We start from the raw sequence: 19540 nt of genomic DNA on the forward strand, positions 1-19540 counted from the left end.
TATTTAGGATTTACAGTAAATAGCATTACACCTCTACCAGTAAAACTTGAGACTTACAGTACTAATCATTCCACTACTATACGTTGTAGAAGTTCTTGTGGTGTCAATTAAACAGTAGTTTCATACGGAAGAATAAAAAAAACAGGCATGTCATAAAGTATGCAAAAATCTCTGTTAAGTGGGGGGAAATGGCCATTTCTAGCTTGTCTTTGATTTAAAGGCTAATGTTGAAAAATTCCACAGTATTTAGGCAATCCTTCAATAATTTGATAAAATTAAGCTTGTATAAGATTTTTGGATAAACTGCAAATGTGGATATTTGTGTTTTTGTATTGACCCTTCCTGCCATCTTTTTGTTTATGTCTGTTACCTGCAGTATAAAAAAGAAGCAATCAAGACCATTTCTCTCAACTGGAAAGTTATTGATTATACTGTGCACGAAAGCAAGACTGTATTTAGACTACAAAAAGTCTAAATATTTCACAAAAGTCAATTTTCAGCTTAATGTGGAGCTTTGGGATTACAGCTGTATTTTCTTTTATTGGTAAAAATACTAACATTGATAAATGAACAAAAATAAGATTGAGGACAATCTAACATCAGTCTTTACATTCATTTAGGGTTATTAAATAAGATACAGAAATGGTCAGTAAATATTAATTAAATTTCTTAACGAGACTATTTAGCCTAAAGAGGTGTGAAGGAGATGAGCTCCATAGCAGGGGGATTTTACACTTGGTATTTGTTCTATGATGATATGGAGGATTTAGTTGCTTTCAATCCTATTGGCTCAGAAGGCATTCCCAGCACCACCTGCCACCTTCTGTCAGGCCTGCCTTAGAAATGGGCACTCAGTGACGTGTCAACTGGGAGACTGCAGTGATTTACTGACCACTGACAAAGGACAAAGGAAGTTTATTTAATCAAAACTCCATTAAATAAAACATTTTCAAAAGGTAAAGTTTTCAGAGACTGCTGCAAGGTGCCCTGATTACTTAGGATCTGAGGAGCAGGCTTTATTTTTATTTCATGTTGTTTTTCTTTCTTATACAAACATGTTATGCAGTACTGTATCTCCCACATCTGTCATATGACATTGTATAGTTTGTGTGGAACATCTGCAGAGCTCTTGACTTTTAAAGGCTTTAACGATTGGCATAACATTGATTCACACCCACTGGTACAGTCGGCTCTTCCAACAATTAGTTGACTTAATAGATGAGAGGGTTGTTTTATTTAAGTATTTTGAAGCTTTCCTAGAGCTTCAAAGTGAGTCCTGTAGTTTAAATTGAGGAATTAAGCTATGTACTCAAGAATGATTGGCAATGATCTCTAGGTCCATGCAGCACAGATGGGTTTTGTAGAAGGAGAAATGAAATTAATAAACCATCACTTCTTGGAGTTTATGGCATTATAGTGTCCAAGTCGCATCTAAAATTTAAAGCTACTCCTTTTCACAAAACTAAGGACTGCTGTTTTTTTTAGCTGAATATCAGATGAAGCAAATGAAGGGATGATTAGAAAACAGTCACCTCCACAAGGAACATATATGGATCTTGAAGACACCCTGTTTGCAATACATCAGTAGCTGATCTGCTGTAACAGGAGAAACCAAATGCAATATTCATCATCAACAACCCATGTACTCACCTTTTACTTTCAGCCTACACGTGCTCTCTGATCCTCCACCCACAAATCTGACCAGCGCTCCATTCAGATCTTTGCGCACCTGGCGGATCACCAGAGTGTGGGTGGTTCTGGTGCGGCTGATGAGGTAAAGCTCACCGCTGCGCAGGACCTTGCCATCGAGGAACCAGGCCCCTGAACACACCTCGGAGAGCTCGACTGTGAATGTGGCCTCCTCCCCAGCTGTTGACACCACATCCAGCAGCGGGGTTTTCACTGAAGCCTTGGGTTCTGGAGGAAGAGGTTATAGGAAGTAATGAAAAGTGTTGATTGGATTTGGATGAAAACGATTGGGGAAAACGGAACAAAACAATTTAACCAACTCTGGCAGGTCAACAGTTACTTGCATTCATGACAGAATGAACAGTCACCATGGGCAGTTGAATATTGATAAAGATCAACTTATACTGCAGCCTTATTCAAAATGAAAGGTCAACATTTAAAAATGTTGCATCAGCTGTTAGACACTCTATCAGGACCAACAGAACTTCTCAGATATCTGTGCTTAACCATAAGAGGGAATGTAAATCTTACAACAGTATGTGAATAGTGAGGTGGCTATCACATGGCATTCTAACAGACAGATGAATCAATTCAGTGTAGTTAAGAGCTCACCAAGGTAAAAGGTCCCAGGAACTTCCAGGAAGGCGCTCTGTCCAAAGTCGTTGACGGCAGTGATTCGGAACTGGTAGCTGCCCTCCTCTGTCAGGCCACTCACTGTAAATTCTTGGCAAGGAATGTTGTCTGAGCCATGACACCTCATCCAGGTCTGGCTGCCCACTTTCCTCCTCTCCACCACATAGCCAGAAATGGGCACTGGCCTGTCTGTGACAGGAGGGGACCAGCAGAGGGTGACGGAGGTGTCCATCTTGTCCCGCACCACAGGGTCAACTGGGGGATCTGGAGGATGCTTTCTTGGGGCTGAATAGGACAAGGAATGTATTAATTTATCACGCTAACGATTTATTGTTCAAGGTGACAAGAGTAGTGCCCCACCCAAGATTTGATCCCACAATCTTCCACTTACAAATCCGATCCACTACACTCCACTGCCTAAGCAACACATTCGGTAGGCCCATGGATGCAATTAGTTATCCTGAAGTATAGTAAAAAATAGTAACTGTTTGCCTACTAACAGTGCTTATAGAAAGTCCAAGGGGGGGGGTGTAGACTTTCACATTTTATTATGTTACAGCATGGAACCATGATGTATTTAACTGAGAATTTTTGGTACTCATCAATACAAAGTACTCTATAATGTCAAAGTTGGGGGGGGGAACCAGACATTTTACTAAATTAAAAATAAAAAACGGAAAGTAATTGAATACATAAGTATTCACCCCCGTCCCCCCAGGGTTAATATGTAAGACCACCTTTGGCAGCAATTACAGCTGTGAGTCTCTTTGGGTAAGTTTCTATCAGCGTTGCATATCGTGACACTGGAATTTTTGCCCATTCTTCTTGGCACAATTGCTCAAGCTCCATCAAGTTGGATGGGGACCATTTGTGAACTTTTAAGTCATTCCACAGATGCTCAATTGGATTTGAGGTCTGGGCATTGACTGGGACACTCCAGGACATCAACCTTTTTGGTTTTAAGCCACTCCAGTGTGGCTCCTGCTGTACGTTTTGGGTCATTGTCCAGTTGGAAGATGATTCATCTTCCAAGTCCCAGTGCTCTTGTGGATTGCAGCATGTTTTCCACCAGGATTTTTCTATACTAAGCTCCATCCATTTTTCCTTCTATCTTTAGGAGTTTTCCAGTCCCTGCCTCAGAGAAACATCCTCAAAGAATGATGCTGCCACCACCATGCTTCACTGTAGGGATGGTGTTCTCAGTGTGATGTGCTGTTAAGTTTGTGCCAAAAAAAGTTCAATTTTGGTTTCACCAGACCATAAAATATTCCTCCAAATTGTTGAGTCTCTCACATGCCTTTGGGCAAACTCCAGCCAAGATGTGAGTTTTTTCCAACAAAGGCCTTCTTCTTGCCACCCTTCCATACAAGCCAGATTTCTGAAGTGTGGGTGCTATTGTCTCATGCACAGTTTCTCCCATCTCTGTCAAGGAGGACTGTAACTCCTTTAGAGTTGCCTTAGGCATCTTGGTGGCCTCCCTTACTATGGCTCTTCCTCCCTGGACACTCAGTTTTGGAGGACGGCCAGTTCTGGGGAGATTCACAGTTCCATATTTTCTCACCTTTTTAATGATGCAATTCACTGTGCTTTGAGGTATATTCAATGCCTTGGAAATGTTCTTATATCCTTGCCCCGACTGGTATTTTTTTGAAGAACCTAAGCTCGGATCTGCTTGGAATGTTACTTGGTCTTCATGGTGTAGTGTTTCCTTGGAAATGCACTAAGCGGGGAAGCTCCCAGACACAGGTGTATTTATTCTGAAATCATACTCATGCATTCAATTACTTTGTTTTTTATTTTTAATTTAGTAAAATGTCTGTATTTTTTTTTCACTTTGACATTATAGAATACTTTGTGCTGAGTGCCAAAAAAAGGGGGAAGCCGAAATAGTCACAAACTGTGTGTAGAAACCCCTTTAGTACTTCTTTGTACATCCTTTAAAATGGCTTTTGACTGACAGGTTGTGGTGTTATAATTAGAAAAGGATGGGTTGCAGTCCTCTTAAGTCACAATCTATCAATGTTAACTTTGAAATATGATGCTCATCCATCTTTCTTATTTTTCTCATGTGGTAACCCCAGGGTGAAGGTTTGGGTTTAGGAATAACTTTAGATATGTTAACAAGTAGAGTTTTAGCCATAATGGAAGGGAAATAATCCTAACAGTCCAAGACTGAAAGTGTTATAAAGTAATTAAATTAATCTGAGAATCAATGAAAGCGATGATAAAGGATTTAAAAGGCTAAAATGAGCATCTGTGTTGCTGCACTCAAATTGGATAGATAGAAGGATAAACATTACAATAAAATATACATTTAAGTACACATGCATACAATTAAGAATATCAAAGAGAATGTTTGGAAATCCATGAAATACTGCAAAGTCCCTTTTTTTCAAAATATCAATAATTTGGTATTGGATTCAGACTTGTAATGAATGTCTTCCTATTTCAAACAGAATATAAGCAACTTTTAATGTATGGCAAGTGAACAGCTGTCTTAAATTTTGAGTCTATGCATATATTGTACATACAAGATGATCTTCAAAACCATTTTCTCCACACCAAATATACCATGTCTTCATCATACATTTACACTAGAAACTTAATCCATACATACATAAGCTCACTCTTCCTCACGCTGTCCGTGAGGCTCTGGAGAAACCCACTAACAATGCTGCTGGGCTCACCAGTCACTGAGAAGCTAGTGGAGGTCTTGCAGTCCCCAGCCACAAAGGCGATCTCCCCAGAGTCCTCTGCACGGCAGTCTCGGATGGTCAGGGTGTACTGGTGGCCAGAGGACACCAAGGACACCCTGCTGTCCTCGTACAGCCTCTCGCCATTCCTGGTCCAGAAGCAGTTCTCACAGGGCTTCTCCAGCTCGACGCAGAAGATCACTGTGTCACTTACTGGCAGGATGGTCTTTCGAGGAAGCTTCTTGGTGATGTTGCCTGAGAGAAGAGGAAAGCAACCATAGGTTGACTGAATAAAGACTGAGTACTCCGCTTCCTAATGGTTTTTGCTTTGAGGACGTCCTGAAGGACTGTTGCTGTTATCGTATAGTATAACCAGACTGTATAGTGTGATTTACACCCTACTGCATTTCAATGTATATTTGGCTTGGACAGCTACAATAACATGAGACTTCCAAGGATGGATTTCAAAACATTTTGATGCAGAAACTCTTGTTTCTTCGAAAATATACTTTTAAGCCAAAAGATTTGTGGGCAAACTCCTCCCACCCAGTACCTCTCACAGTCAGCTCCGCCACAGTCCGGCTGCCCTCCTTCATCTCGCAGATGTAAACGGCATCGTCGTTGGTGGTGACGTTGCAGATGGTGAGCCGGCGCAGCGTCCCGTCCTCCTCCATGTGATACTTGGCACTCTGGGACAACGGCGTCTCCTCCATGTACCAGCTGGTCTCGGTGGCGGGCATGGGCACCTCACACTGCAGTGTTGCCGTCTCCTTTTCCTGTACCTCCACATCCCGCAGCTTGGTCTTAAATGGGATCATGGGCTCTGAAAGAGGATCGGCCACCGGAGCAGAGGTGGAGAGTCAAGGAGATGAGACAAGATAGAGAAAATTCATGAAAACTTCCAAGAGGAGGGAAAGGGCAAATACTTCACTGAAGAACTGAAGTTTCTTTGCATACAACTATTTGATTATCAGTTTCATAAAACAATTTGGTGGTTGATTTGGGTGAGAGGAGAGCTGATACAGACTGATGTTAAATAGTTAATGAATAACAGCTACAAGAATCTGTACTGAATAATCATTGCGCTGTGGAAATAAGCAATGGAACAGAGTCTCACCGTTCAGAACCACGCATTTGGAAACTGAATGAATGCCAGAGTCAAAAGAATGCAAATGATGGCTAACCACAGAAATGTTTTCTGCTTGCTAATCATTGTCAAAAGCCAAGTCAACATTTTTAAATAGTAAGTTGACAGAGCTGGACCGACCTGACAACTAATGAAGAGGAAAAAATTAACTCTGTTCTAATCAACTATTTTAATTATTAATACAATTAATTACAATAATACAATTAAGGATAACCTCTTCCTGGGTGCAGCAGTAATGTGCCAGCAGACCTAAGACCAAGCAGATCAGGTAGTGACATTTAGGTAGATTTGAGCCTGGACAAGGACTATTACCCCTATGTTTACAATAGTATGGTGAATTTTTTACTGACCAAGTAGTTACAACCTCAAGGGCTCAAACAAAAGCATCACCAGTTTCTTTAGTCACCTTATTATCGCATTATGGCATTGCTTTAGAAATCCTGGTCCAGAAGGAAGAGTGCCAACTATTGGCTGACCAATACACTTACAGCAGCAATCAGGATTTTCTTACTCCAATCCCAGTACTGATCCCACCCAACTTTGCATAACTTCTGAAATGGTATGATCAGGCTACTATATATATAGTATTCACTGACAGAAAGCTGTCCAAGATGCAAACATTCATGTCTTTAATTGCTTTTCACAGAAATAAGGCGTTTCTCACAGATCTTAAGTACTATTCTCCTATTTACCAGGTTTAAGTTGTGGTATTAACTCCATGACCCAAAAAATATTTTTGTGATCAAAGTATTTTTATACAATATTTATTCAAAATCTTGCAACGATGTCTGCTTTACGGCTGGTCACCAGGGTGATAAGGAGATTCCAGCTCAGGTAATGTAGAGGAGAAATGGCTATGATTCAGACAGTTTTAAGCTTGTTGATAAATTTCTAGGTACCTAGTAACTAAAAAGCATTCTGAATTAATGACCTCTCTTCAACTCATGTTTGTTTTTTCACCTACAGTACTACCTAGGTTTAGAATTTCTGATGTATCTAGTTTACCTTTGTGTTAGGATGTAAATGGCTTAATGGCTATTGAACTTAAGTGCCATACAGTAAGTCCAATATACGAAATTTCATATAGCGGTCATCCAGAATTGGTGTCTATGCTAGTCCTATTAATGAGAAAACCACACTTCTCGAAGAGAACAGGTGACTGTTTGCTCCAATTATCATGGTATAAGGTTTTCAATAGAAATTTAAGTGACCTTAAAATGCGTGCATAGAGAAAGATGTGATGGGTGAGGAGAAGGACTGGTATTTCAGCAAACCTGTAGCATGAGACTGTATGATGGATATGGTTGCTAGTATCGGTTCACTTCCAGCATTTGTAACCTTTCACCAGTTAACCAATTAACTGCATTTGTACAGGTATATGGGTGTAAATCAGGTACAGAATGTATCAAAACTACCATTCCAAGTTGGAGTATTTGCATTACATTAATTTCCAGTGAGCTACACTGGTCAGTAACAAGGAAGCAACTAGACTCAGTGTTTTTATTTTTACAAAGGCTAAAAAGATCACTGATTGTATAATTAAAGACCATACCCGATTTATTCTAAAGTTTAAGCAAGCCAAACAATGATGCCAAACACTGCCGTCACATTTCAACAAAGTCAGAAGCTCATTTTAAAAAGCTGAGCTTTTAGACTCACTAGTGAATGCATGGAAAATCACGATCCCTCTGGCAGCACATAGCAGCAGGCTAGTGGCCATTGCACCATCTGTGACCTACTCATCACTCAGAAAATAGCTGAAATAAAATACTGACCTTCACTGCTGGTTTGATATTCCAAAGACCACAAAGATGTAAGGCCCACATAACAGTATTCTTTGCAAACATACCATTGAAGGATGAGTAATATAGCAACATAGCCCTGTAAATATTAATTATTATTCTCTACACAACTGTACTTAATGAAATTGCAACTAATAAATTCAAGCTATTTAGGAAATTGGCAAAAATTAAATACAAACATTAAAAAATAGTTTGGAATTCTACATGAAAAATCTTTTTCTGGAAAAAAACACAACTATTAAATGATCAAGGTTTGAGATGGAATTTTTTAGTCTACATTTTAAAAAAGCTTTTACAAAAATTTTAGGATGGGCAAATTACAGCAACCCACACCTACAAACAATATGGAAATTACTTACATGTGTGTACTCAGATTTCAAACTGTGTACTATATTTACTTGTTGTTCTTTGAAGAATGCATTTTACCATCAACATAATGGGGAATTATAGACTGAAACAGCTCCTGTAGTTTTGATACACACACACACAGGGCAAGACTTTAAACGGCTCTGTTTCACTGCCATTCTTGACAGAAGACAGTTAAAAGACAGACATGAGGCATAGAATGAGATGGGGAAACTAATAATTTCCATTGAGGTTTCAGGATTTTTTCCAACAGTCTGATCATCAACTGTTTTAAAACCTGATTCTTACCACTAGTCATTGCCAGGCTCAACTATTTTGAAAACAAGACCAACAGTCCTGCAGTCTACATTATCTACAGTAAGCTTGTAATGTGACCCTGGGAGAGATTCAAACCACCAGCTGAGACGGCACTTTTAAATTCCTAAATTAATATTGCTTTGAGCAGGGCTACAAGAAATGAGCAGCCCACTACCTCTTAAAACTAAAATGCATTAATAGCAATGTCACACATTGGTGTATTTAAAGCTTTCTTTAGGGAAAGAATTTCTAAACAAGATTTTTTTCTTCAATTGGAGGTCAGGCATATTTTTGGAAAGGTGGCATTCATTTTTTTTTTAAGTATAAGGCTGCTAAGATACTCAACAAATGAAGGCAAAGTACTTCACTCTATCTATACCATCGTTTTCCCATTAGATTACAAGCATTTATTTCAGGTTTGCCATGGTACAACCTTTCACTGAGGGTGCAAAACTTTAGTGCATCTGTTACAACAACACTAAACTCAAGAGTTACAATTCTGGAATCAAAACTGGTCTTAAAATACCCATTTGGTGTTAAAAATAATTTAGCTCTAAAAGTTTACTAAACAATTAGTGTAGTCAATTTCACTAGCCATTCCCAGTCTTTTGTCACATGATTTTACATGACCCATAGCAGAAGATTGATTGATTTGTAAAATATATGAACATTGTATACAAATCAGCTGATGTGATTTTCACCTTAAAGTGTCTATATTTTCTTAACATTCCCTACCAGAAAAGTTTCCCCTTATTTGTGTATTGCATAGTATGCACAGAAATACAATGATCCTGTAGTGAGGATTCTCATCACACTTATGTATATGACTTATACAATACAAGTTGGGGGGAGGAAGTGATTCAGTGTTACCAAGGATCAGGCAGAAAGGGTCCTCTTAGATTTTGTAGACACATCACAGTGATGGTGTCGGTGTTTTCATTCAAAATGCAAGTCCCCGTTTTTAAAGTTTCAATGAATGCCCTGGTACATACTTCTAAATAACACCTGCTATAGCCCCTAAGGCCACAAAGAATAATTGACATGTCTTCACTGTACATGTATTCTGCAGGTAAGGACCTGGATCAATAAGAGCAGCCTACTGGAAATACTTACCTCTGACAGTGAGCAGAACGGCGCTGTAGGTCTGTCCAGCCAGGTTGGAGGCAGTGCAGGTGTAGAGACCGTTGTCGTCCTGTTTGCAGTACAGGATCTTGAGGATGAAATTCTCTGCCTCGTCCTCATAAATCAAGAGCCTGCGACCCTCGTTGATGACTATCCCATCCTTCATCCACAGGATCTGCGGTTTGGGGTGCCCCGTGACGAAGCAGCTCAGTTTGGCGTGCTTCCCCTCGGTCACAGTGCAGGTGCGTGTAAACACCCCCTTCGGCAGTCTGCTAGCCAGGCCGGCTGCGCGCACGTAGTCCTGGGACAGGCTCAGGCCCAAGGAGCTCAGCCCCTCCGCGGACTTCAGGATTGAAGTAGTTGAGGAGGAAGTGGAAGACTGATAGTTGTCCACAGTCAGATCCGAAGAGCGGTAGAGAGAGATGTCGGATTTGCGCATCTCTTCCCGTCTCTTCTGCAAATGTGACAGCAGGGAGGTGCCCTTATCTGCACTGGCCAGGTTATGAGAGTCCTGGTGTTCTACTACCAGTGCAGCCGCCGCTTGGGCTCGGCCAGCGGAGTTCTGTGCCCTGCAGGTGAAAGTCCCACTGTCGATGCTCCGCGCACACTGGATATTCAGGGAGGTGGACTCCGAGTCCGAGCTTATCTTGAAGCGGCTGGACTCCCCTACATACCTTCCGTCCTTCTCCCAAGTGAAAGTGGGTTCTGGGTGAGCCAAGACTCGGCAGTAGAACTTGACATCATCCCCCAGGCTCACCCTGGTGGAGACGGGCTTCTCCACAAATGTTGGAGGGCGTTCCACCAAGTCGCTGGGAAACCCCACCTGGAGAGTGACCGCAGCATAGGCCTCTCCCACGGTGTTCTTGGCCCGGCAGATGTACTGGCCACTGTCATCCAATGTCAGTTCGTAGATGGTCAGGCGGTACACATCCCCATCCTCTACAGTCTTGAAGCGCCCACCTGAGGTAATATTCTGCTTCCCCTTCTCCCAGTTCACTGCTGGCACAGGGTTCCCCACTATAGTGCAGCTTAGGGTGGCATCTCTCCCTACACACACAGCAAAGGCCTTTGGGCGGGTCAGGAAGCGTGGGGCACCGCCAAACAGGTCCTGGTCCATCTTCTGGTTCTGTCTGAGGACAATCAAGGGTGAAACAGCAAGTCAGGCTGTTTGGAGTAATAAGAAATATTAAGTTTAATAGATATGCGATTAAAAATCAAACAATAAGCAAGTCATGTACTGTAAAATATATATGAAGAAACAAATGAAAACTGTCCCCAAGATGGGGAAAAATGCCCTTCACTTCCAATTTTACCCTCTCAGATGTAGAACATGGACAATAAGAAGAAAGACTGTTTCATGTGGACATTCTAGGGAAGTCCAGCTGTATTCCTTTAAAACTGCTGATCAATCGGTTAGTCAAAGGATAAAAATAGAGAGCTTCGGGTTACCTTTTCATGCTACAAACATGACTGCACTGCCAGGCAGAGTAGGTTTACAAATAAAGAGCTGCAAATACATATGAGCAATAATTCAAAAAAAGCAAATGAAGTCTAAAACATAATGGAACATTAAAATATTCATTAAAACATTAAATATCTGTCAGGTTTCTTCACTCTTACTCCAAAATGCCTTGAAGATAAAGTTTTGGTTTTAAACCAGCTTTTCAAAAACACCGGCAACTAAAAAATCTTTTCTCCCTACTGTACATTTAAAATTATATGCTTTAGCGGGAAGATAAATATGCAAGCATAACTGTTTAGTACAGTACTTTTCAAACTTTCAAGACAAATCTAAGCTTTAATGTGATATAAATGTACTTCTGCTATTTTAAGCATTAGGGTTTATGTATATATCGGGACATGAGCTGAACTCTGAAAGCTCTTAAATTGCTTTTCCCCTGGGTCCTATTTCCACCTGTTGACACTTGAAGGAACAAAATGCCAGGACATTTCAGTAACTCTAACAGATTCAGAACATGCTAGAATATTAAATCAGTGGGGAGGTACTGGTTACTGGTCAAAATTGGAGAGCTCCTATTCTGATTCACTGACAGGACCTATTTGCAAATAACAGTACTAGAAGTCAGGAGGGATCTGCCATAGTAGCATTAAGAAAATAAACATCCACTTTCTGAAAATGGGGGTATTTCTTGAATAAAGAATTCCAACTTTCTTATAGCACTAACTATGAGCAGTTTATAGCACTGTTTCCTCATTATATGATAGTGTGTATTAGTTTTTGTCATTAATTTTGCACTTAAGTGGGGTTGCACACTCAACTAAATTCTATTCAGTCAGAAAGAGGCTGGCTGTAAAATAGGATTTCACACAGTTGTTTTTCTCGTGACATCTGTCTCGAATATAATCTGGATTTATTTGCACAGACGAAAATCTGAGTCAAAAACCAAGTTCATTTTTAATTATCTTCCCACCCACACACCCATACAGTACATACAGACCACCAAAATGTGCTCAAAAGAAGAGATCTATTGTAAAAAGTTATCCATGAATAATTGGTGTGTCAGTTACTGAATGGAATGTGGGGTACTTCCATTTTATACAGATAAAACCCATGTCACAATGGAGTTGGTAAAAGTCAGCTAGACCAGACAAGCTGAAGTAGTTACTCTGTATAAGTACAGGTCTTGTACTGGGCAAACGTGTCTAGCAATCCTAGAAAGATGCCTGTTTTAAAGGGCTCAAGTGAGGTTAAAAAATAATTAAAATAAAGCCTGGCATACTTTTGAACTTCTTAATTACGATGTTGGATTGTCACACATGTACTTGGAGCACGTCACTGGAGCCATGGTACCACAGTCGGAGTTCTTCCACAACTACTACATAAATTATTCTTTCTTTGCTAGTGACTGTACAAATCATGCAAAGGCACTTAATTATAGCACATCAAAGCTAGGATCTCTTTTCAATACACCAAGGATAATTTTGCCCTTAGATGAATAAAGAGCAACAACTGGTGAAGTTAAATGCAGTATCTAAGAGTTCTGTGTTGCCACATTCACCGTCTTATAATAGTCTAAGAGTTCCCCAAGAATGACAGTACAGTAAACGGAAGTGATAGGAGCCTGGCTCTCTACCATGCTATCAAAAACTGTGCTGCCTGCTGAGGAAGTCTAGGGAAAGACTCAGCAATGTGGCTGCTACTGGACTGTTACTAAAAGCGACATGAGTCCATCATGTCAATACACCATGACAATACATGGTGAAAGTTAGGCACTCCATGTTTAGGAACAGATAGATTGAACCCCAATACTTCTCAATTTGTAGTGTGGTTAAGACAAAATAACTGATTAATCTGATTTTACAGTACATGCAATATGATAAAGTTATGTGAAAATATTAAACTGAAGTACTGTAATGATAAAATGTTTCAGAAAGCATTAAAATACAAATGTTATGTGGTGTCTGTCATTTGAGTAGATTTAGAAATGTGTAGTGCAAAAGGAATCAATCTATGTTCCCCATCCTTAATTTAAGTTTAGGCCAGCTGTCTTCCTAATTCAATTACCCAGTGATCCTAATGTTCCTAACTGCAATTTGCTGAGTGTATGGAGTCTTTTGCAGAGTCAGAATTTCAGTCCAGGAGACAGAAATTGTGTGAATTAATGCCCTCTCTTCAAAGGGGGCTGTAGTCTGTAATAAATGTACTGATGTAGGAGAGGGAAATCGAATAATTCAGTCTCTTCTGGTCTGTGCCACAGAAATCAACAGGGCAGGTGAAGTACATCCAGCTGAAAAGGGCATAACGGACATTTCCCTTTCTGACTTTGAGAAAATTGATACAACTTATAACTGCATCAAACAAGTATTTTGTGACTTTTACCAGTAAATGTCTTGATTCACAGCAAAGGCTGAGTAATGTAATTGGAAAAATCTGCTGGATGATTAATTTGAACACCAGGTACAGTGAATGTATCATAGGAACAAGCGATCCTAAAATCTAGTACTGTATATCTGTGCAGCAGCATTGCTACCTTGTAGCCTAATCTCAGAGGCTAAGCAAGCCTAGCCTTGGTTCGTACTAGAGTAAGGGACCTCTGAGAGAAACCAGGTTGGTGCTGTGTGCTGGTGGAGTAGTACAGTAGGTGGTGCTTTCCCCCCTAGACCAGTATGGTGACTGGGGACACATACTGCCATACAGTTGTACCAGGGAACTGAGGTCATGACTACTTGGTCTTTAAAGATCCCATGGTACTGCTCATGTTAATGTTCTTGCTGGGTTTTAATCTGGGCTGTGCAAATCATGTACAAGTTTACATTAGTAGGTGATGAAATTTCTCCCTTTTCTACCTTGTACACAGCATCATGAGGCTACTGTGCCCCATGCAGGTGATGGATCAATGGGATACCTTCCCATCTACAAATGTGTTTTTGAGATCTCTTGGGATAAAAAGCAGTTTGGCAAGGAAAAATAATTTCTACAAAAAGTAACCCTAGGATCAAGGTAAACTCCAGATAAATTTTAAATTTGTGTACTATCTGGCTGTGACATAATTTCATGTTTCCCAAATGAGTGTCTTAACATCTCTTGTAAGTCATATCCTTCACTTAAGCACCTCTGTATGACTCGGCTACTGTAATGAGCACATAGAACTAATTTTCTGAGGTTGGAAATCTTGTATCCTCAAAAATTTTGAACCTGGAAGACTAGCGAGACACAATCACTTTCTGAAGTACAAAAAGGAAATTTGTTTAGAAGGAATAGACATCTGCAAAAGCCTAATTAACTTAATACTCTACTCTGAATAAATTTAAAAGAAAGCTGATTAAAATCAAAGTAATCTTTTCATTACAAGACTTGGCAAATGACAAACTGTAGTATTTTCTCTGTTGGTGCTTTTTTCTACTGCACCAAATACCACATACTGTACCTGTCCATGACTAAAAAAATCAACCTGGAGACTACCCTGGAAAATAAGAACACAGGGCTGGACAGCACCCTGAGGCCATCACAGATTACAAACACACCAATAAAACCTCACCAGCATGCCGTTGGAGGTGGAAGAAAACCCCTGCAAACCTGGAGAGAACATGCAGGCTCCACACAGAATGTGGCCCAGACCAGAATCAAGCCCAGAAAGTGTAAGATCATAGCATTAACCAACATAGCACTATGCCATAATTACATCTCGTACTAAAACTCAAGACATAAAAACTTATGTCACCTTTTTTTTAATCATGTATTTTCATACAGCATTCATTTTGTACAGTCGATTGTTTTACAAAAATACGGCACTGTACTGTTTTGTCAATATAGTCCACAACCTCCAGAGGGCCACACTAGACTTCATTCCACTACATATTAAGGTAAAATTACCCAACCATTAGAAAAGAAGTTTTAAACTTAACCCCTATAGAAAACAATTTTAAAGAGAGGAAGGGTGCAAATCTAAGTTCCCCCAAATACAGCTACCGACACTGAGGCTCCACATTTACAGCTTTAGCTTGGCCTGACTGCTTGAATGGTAAGAGACTGGTGGATCTGGTAGTGTGGATTGAAAACGGTTTAGTTCATCGGCCCTATAACCGAATAAACATGCCAAGTGCCGTATATTTTGCTTCAGGTGATCAGCAGTGGGGAAAAAGTGGTATTGTAAAGCTGGAGGGATGGCAGTTCACCCTGAGCCATAGTGGGTGAGCACCGGTAAAGAGGGCAGAAAACCAGCAGCCCAGAGGCTGGCTGCCAGCAGTCCCACTCCCACCACACAGCAAGGAGCAAGATGCACTAGCGGCAGGGACCATAGTGAAAAGGAACTGTGTGTGGGGGAAAGAGTCCAGCTAGATGGAGGAGGAAATGGACTTCTGATGGTTCCAGGAGTGGTTCACACACATCTGTCAACTTTTGTACTGTAAGTCTTCCACTAACTAACACTCCTTTTTGAGAAGCCAGACTGACTATATACCTGTGGCAGAGCTCACCCTTGTGAACAAAGCCAGTGTCGTTCAGGCACCAAGTACCAGCCCTTCTTCAAACTGTCCTGCAGAGACCTTTGGGGGAAAGATGGAGCCAGAATAAAATGCAAGTCATCCAATAAAAGTGGTTCCAGATCACTTCTGGTCCTCTGAAATTAGACATATTCCCCTACTTAATCTCTGCTATTCATGGCAGCTACACCACCATAGATTACAAAATAAACCATGGGATATGCCCACAATAAAGTCTCTGATCCAGTTCTTTTTCCTTAACCTGTAAAGGGGACAGCCAACTGCCACCATCAGTGTCTCATTGTCCCTAATCGGTGTTACTTTGCAATTAAAAGATGGAGCCATGCTTTTTGTCAGGAGTAAGCGTTGGGGTGTGAGAACAGCACCAACCTATTGCCAAGTTATCTGGACCGGGGGAGCTGTGTGAGCACTGGTCAGCTACACAGCGTCTTGCTCAGGAGACAGAGCAAGCATGAAGCACTACCAGCACCAGGATAGCAGCACAGAGTCCTAGCCTGCAGATGAACACTGGTTTGAGGCGTTGTTACTTTGTCACCAAGAAACCCAATTTTAATAGTATTCGCTTGTTTCTTAAACTACCTACAGTACAACATGGTGTCAAATCAACCGTACTAACTTGCGATATATTGCAACGTGTAGTATGGAACAGTGGGATATCAGTGAGTTGGGTGACAGCCAATCCAAAAGTCTTCCTGGAGTATTTGACAAAATAACAATTCACAAAAGCGAGCCTGTTTTATTTTAAATATCCAATAATGTCAAGTTTTAGTAAATGTCATGAACTACCTACAGAACTATTTATACGTGTATGTTGCTGTATCAATTACTATATAGTAATGGGAACACTGGCAGAATTAACTAAAACACACAATGAAATTATACAGTCAAGTCCATATGAGCATCAGATATACAGTAAGAGACTATAATACAATACTTTCTGCTCATGGTTAGAATCCTGGTCATATTGACTTCATTGACTACAGCTATTATTTGGATACTAGTTTTTGGACATCTTAACTCAAAGTTCAGATGCATTATCTTCACAGAGATGTACTGTAACTACAGTACCTCCCTTAAAGCGGGGCAGTCTTTTAACTCAGAATGTTTTTCCATTTGTAGGCTTGTAGTCTTTTGCTGCTCCCTTTTTTTCCATACACAATTAATCTGCCTGAGAACCTCGTGTTCTGAATTTGAATCTTGCAATTAATTTATTATGGGTCTCCCTAACGGAATTCACACTGCTTTTACATTGGTTTCACTAAACTTAAAGTGCTGTAATTTTTTGGAACCATTCATTCCGTAAATATCTACAGTAACTCTTCCATAATAAAGCAAAAATCCTTTCTGAAAAAAACATGCACTGAGTACAAGTGGTATAACAAAGTTTTAAAAGTCCTTAATTACTTGAAAGGCAAAAATCTTTCAAATAAGAATCATCATAGCGGGGTTTTTTTAATTACCGTTCAGAGAAAAAAAAAGCAAATGATGAATGCTTGCAATACCTTAAATGTAATTAGAAAATGGAGCTCTCCGCTAAAATGCAGAATAGCGCCAAGTCTGCTGTGACTGACGGTCCCTATTGCGCCGTGGATTTGCCTCTGGCTGAAAGCCTACTGAGAATGGACTCTTCCTCAGTTGATTAACTTCAACTTGGCAGCATTGAGTGTCTGTTTAGGCGGACAGGAGCCAAGCTGAGTTGATGCTTCTCGTATTTACAGCCAGACATCAACCTTGACTTAGGACGCTCATTAGCTTTAAGATTTAAACTGTACTGCAATTTGGGGTTTTAATAAAGATATAGATGAACCTCGTTAGAAGAAAACTGAAAACGTAAACTTTACAGATTTTAATGTACAATCTCAAGCATTAGGCCTATATCTTCATCGATTATACTCGTAATTATTTAATCATAATTATACCCCCGCTTTAGCTAAAGTGCACCACGACGCTGGAAACTACCAGAGAGCAGATACAGGTCTGCTTAATATCACGCTCTTCAATAAGCGAAGGGAAAGGAAAGAATTCAAACCCCTGTCAATATTCTATATTTACGGTTACGGTGACCCATAATAATAAAAGAAATCTAAAATCATTGACCAAAACAAATATTTTATTTATAGTGGAAATGCAAGGTTCATATTGCTGCTGTACGTTATTCTAATGCACACGATATAAAGATGATGTACTGTACTGTCGCACCAAATAGTCTGTGAAAACTCAAGTCAAAATTAACTCGCTAATTAGTCTTAAAGTCAAGACCAAGAACTTTTATGCTATGAGATCTACAAAATGTTTGAAATGTTTTATAATCTTCAAATAAAAATCTATATATACAATTGATACAAGCAATCCCCCAGGTTTGAAGACCGATTAAAATCTGATTCCTTAACACCATAACTAAAGCCCCCTTTTCGTAGGCATGAGTGCCAGACGTGTTACGTTACATTGTGTGAACAAAGACTGTCGATGCGATTCGACTTATCGGAGAATGATACTAAGCCACTGTAGAACTTAAAGTTAAAGGTTCTGTGCCATTTTGGGCCCTCTCAGCATCGCTTCGCCACAAATCTGAAATCGTTTGTGCTAAACTATACAGTCTTAAAATAAGATTGTACTTGAATTAGTTTGTGTATTTTTACACAGTATGGTACACTGGTTAAATATTGAGCATGTCGCTGAACGGGCTGGTTTTCTGTATGCTGTAACACCAGATGAACTACAGTACTGTTGTCCGACTACAAAAGTTCTGTCCCTTTTAACAGGGTGACATTTCCAAACTTCACCTCACTTCATTGGGCCCCTCATCCCAAAAATAGCCTCAGCTGTCCAACTCCGTCTCAATACATGGCCATTTGTAGAAGCAAAGACCATCAGCTGTTTGAGGAGGCATCCCGAAGACCTCAAGAGCAAACTGGAGAAAATGCGTTTATCCAATAACCGCACTTCATTGCTGTTGCTTTAAAAATAACATAATTGCAAAATTACGTTTACACATTTCAACCTTTGTTGCAAGTCATTTCTGTGTTTTAATTTATTGAGGGGGAGAAATGTTAAAACACAAGAACTAATTTATTATCCGCTATGAAGCGCGTAGTCAAACTTTCTTTCCCTTAAACCTTGTGGACTAGGCTGTACAAAACAACATAGACACAGATGCATGAAACGCGATAGGCAAATTAAACAATAACCAAAGTCCAAATTGATTTAATTTGACCGTCTAAAAAGTTTTTTTTTCTTTACATACAGTAAGTGTAACTAAAGCCAAATCCATAGGGAAAAAACAGAAGAACATAAAACAGTTCTCACCTCTTTTAGATTTTAACAGTAATTTATCAGTTGCAACCTCAGTCCAGTGATTAAAAAAAACTATATATCCAGGCTCTTTCTTCTTTTTTAAATTAACAACCCAGTTGATGTACAGGACAGAATTCCGGCGAGATTCTTGAAAAAGCCTATCTCCAAGATAGTGCAGCGTCCCCCAGTCCCCTGTAGTGGATTTGAGTCTCGTATTTTTTCTTCTTCTTTATCCCTCGGTGCCGAATTGCTGACGTTCTTTGCTCGGTGCAGCCTCCTTTCCAAAATAGCAGTGGATGTCATTGCTGCAGAGATACCCTTTCAGCTCAGAGTGGGGTGCGCCTTATGTACATACGCGTCTTGTAGCCGGTTAGCGCATCTCTCCAGAACTGAGATAGGCGCGCGTTAGTGAAATGCTCGATGATTTTTAGATAACTGGAAGTAGTTTAGAGGAGTTCATCGTTATACATTGAACAGAAGTTAAACTGTGCTGCTAGGATACTGCTCATTCCCTTACTGTGGAAGGATTTATG

The 19540-nt window shown here is 40.1% G+C and overlaps 1 protein-coding gene across 1 annotated transcript in view; it reads right to left on the reverse strand.

Moving 5' to 3' along the window:
- The window catches only part of obscnb (obscurin, cytoskeletal calmodulin and titin-interacting RhoGEF b), a 170288-nt gene extending 151051 nt beyond the window's left edge, over nt 1-19237 (reverse strand). Inside the window, exons 1-6 of the mRNA XM_088918145.1 lie at nt 19020-19237; nt 9741-10879; nt 5569-5838; nt 5010-5270; nt 2302-2607; nt 1651-1917 (exon numbers count right to left, since the gene is read on the reverse strand). Coding sequence (XP_088774271.1) covers nt 1651-1917; nt 2302-2607; nt 5010-5270; nt 5569-5838; nt 9741-10866 — 2230 coding nt within the window. The 5' untranslated portion in view covers nt 10867-10879; nt 19020-19237. The remainder of the gene's footprint in view (nt 1-1650; nt 1918-2301; nt 2608-5009; nt 5271-5568; nt 5839-9740; nt 10880-19019) is intronic.
- Between the last annotated feature and the right edge of the window lie 303 nt (nt 19238-19540).

The sequence above is a fragment of the Atractosteus spatula genome, chromosome 6 (genome assembly GCF_055471065.1).
Source record: "Atractosteus spatula isolate fAtrSpa1 chromosome 6, fAtrSpa1.hap1, whole genome shotgun sequence".
NCBI lineage: Eukaryota > Metazoa > Chordata > Actinopteri > Semionotiformes > Lepisosteidae > Atractosteus > Atractosteus spatula.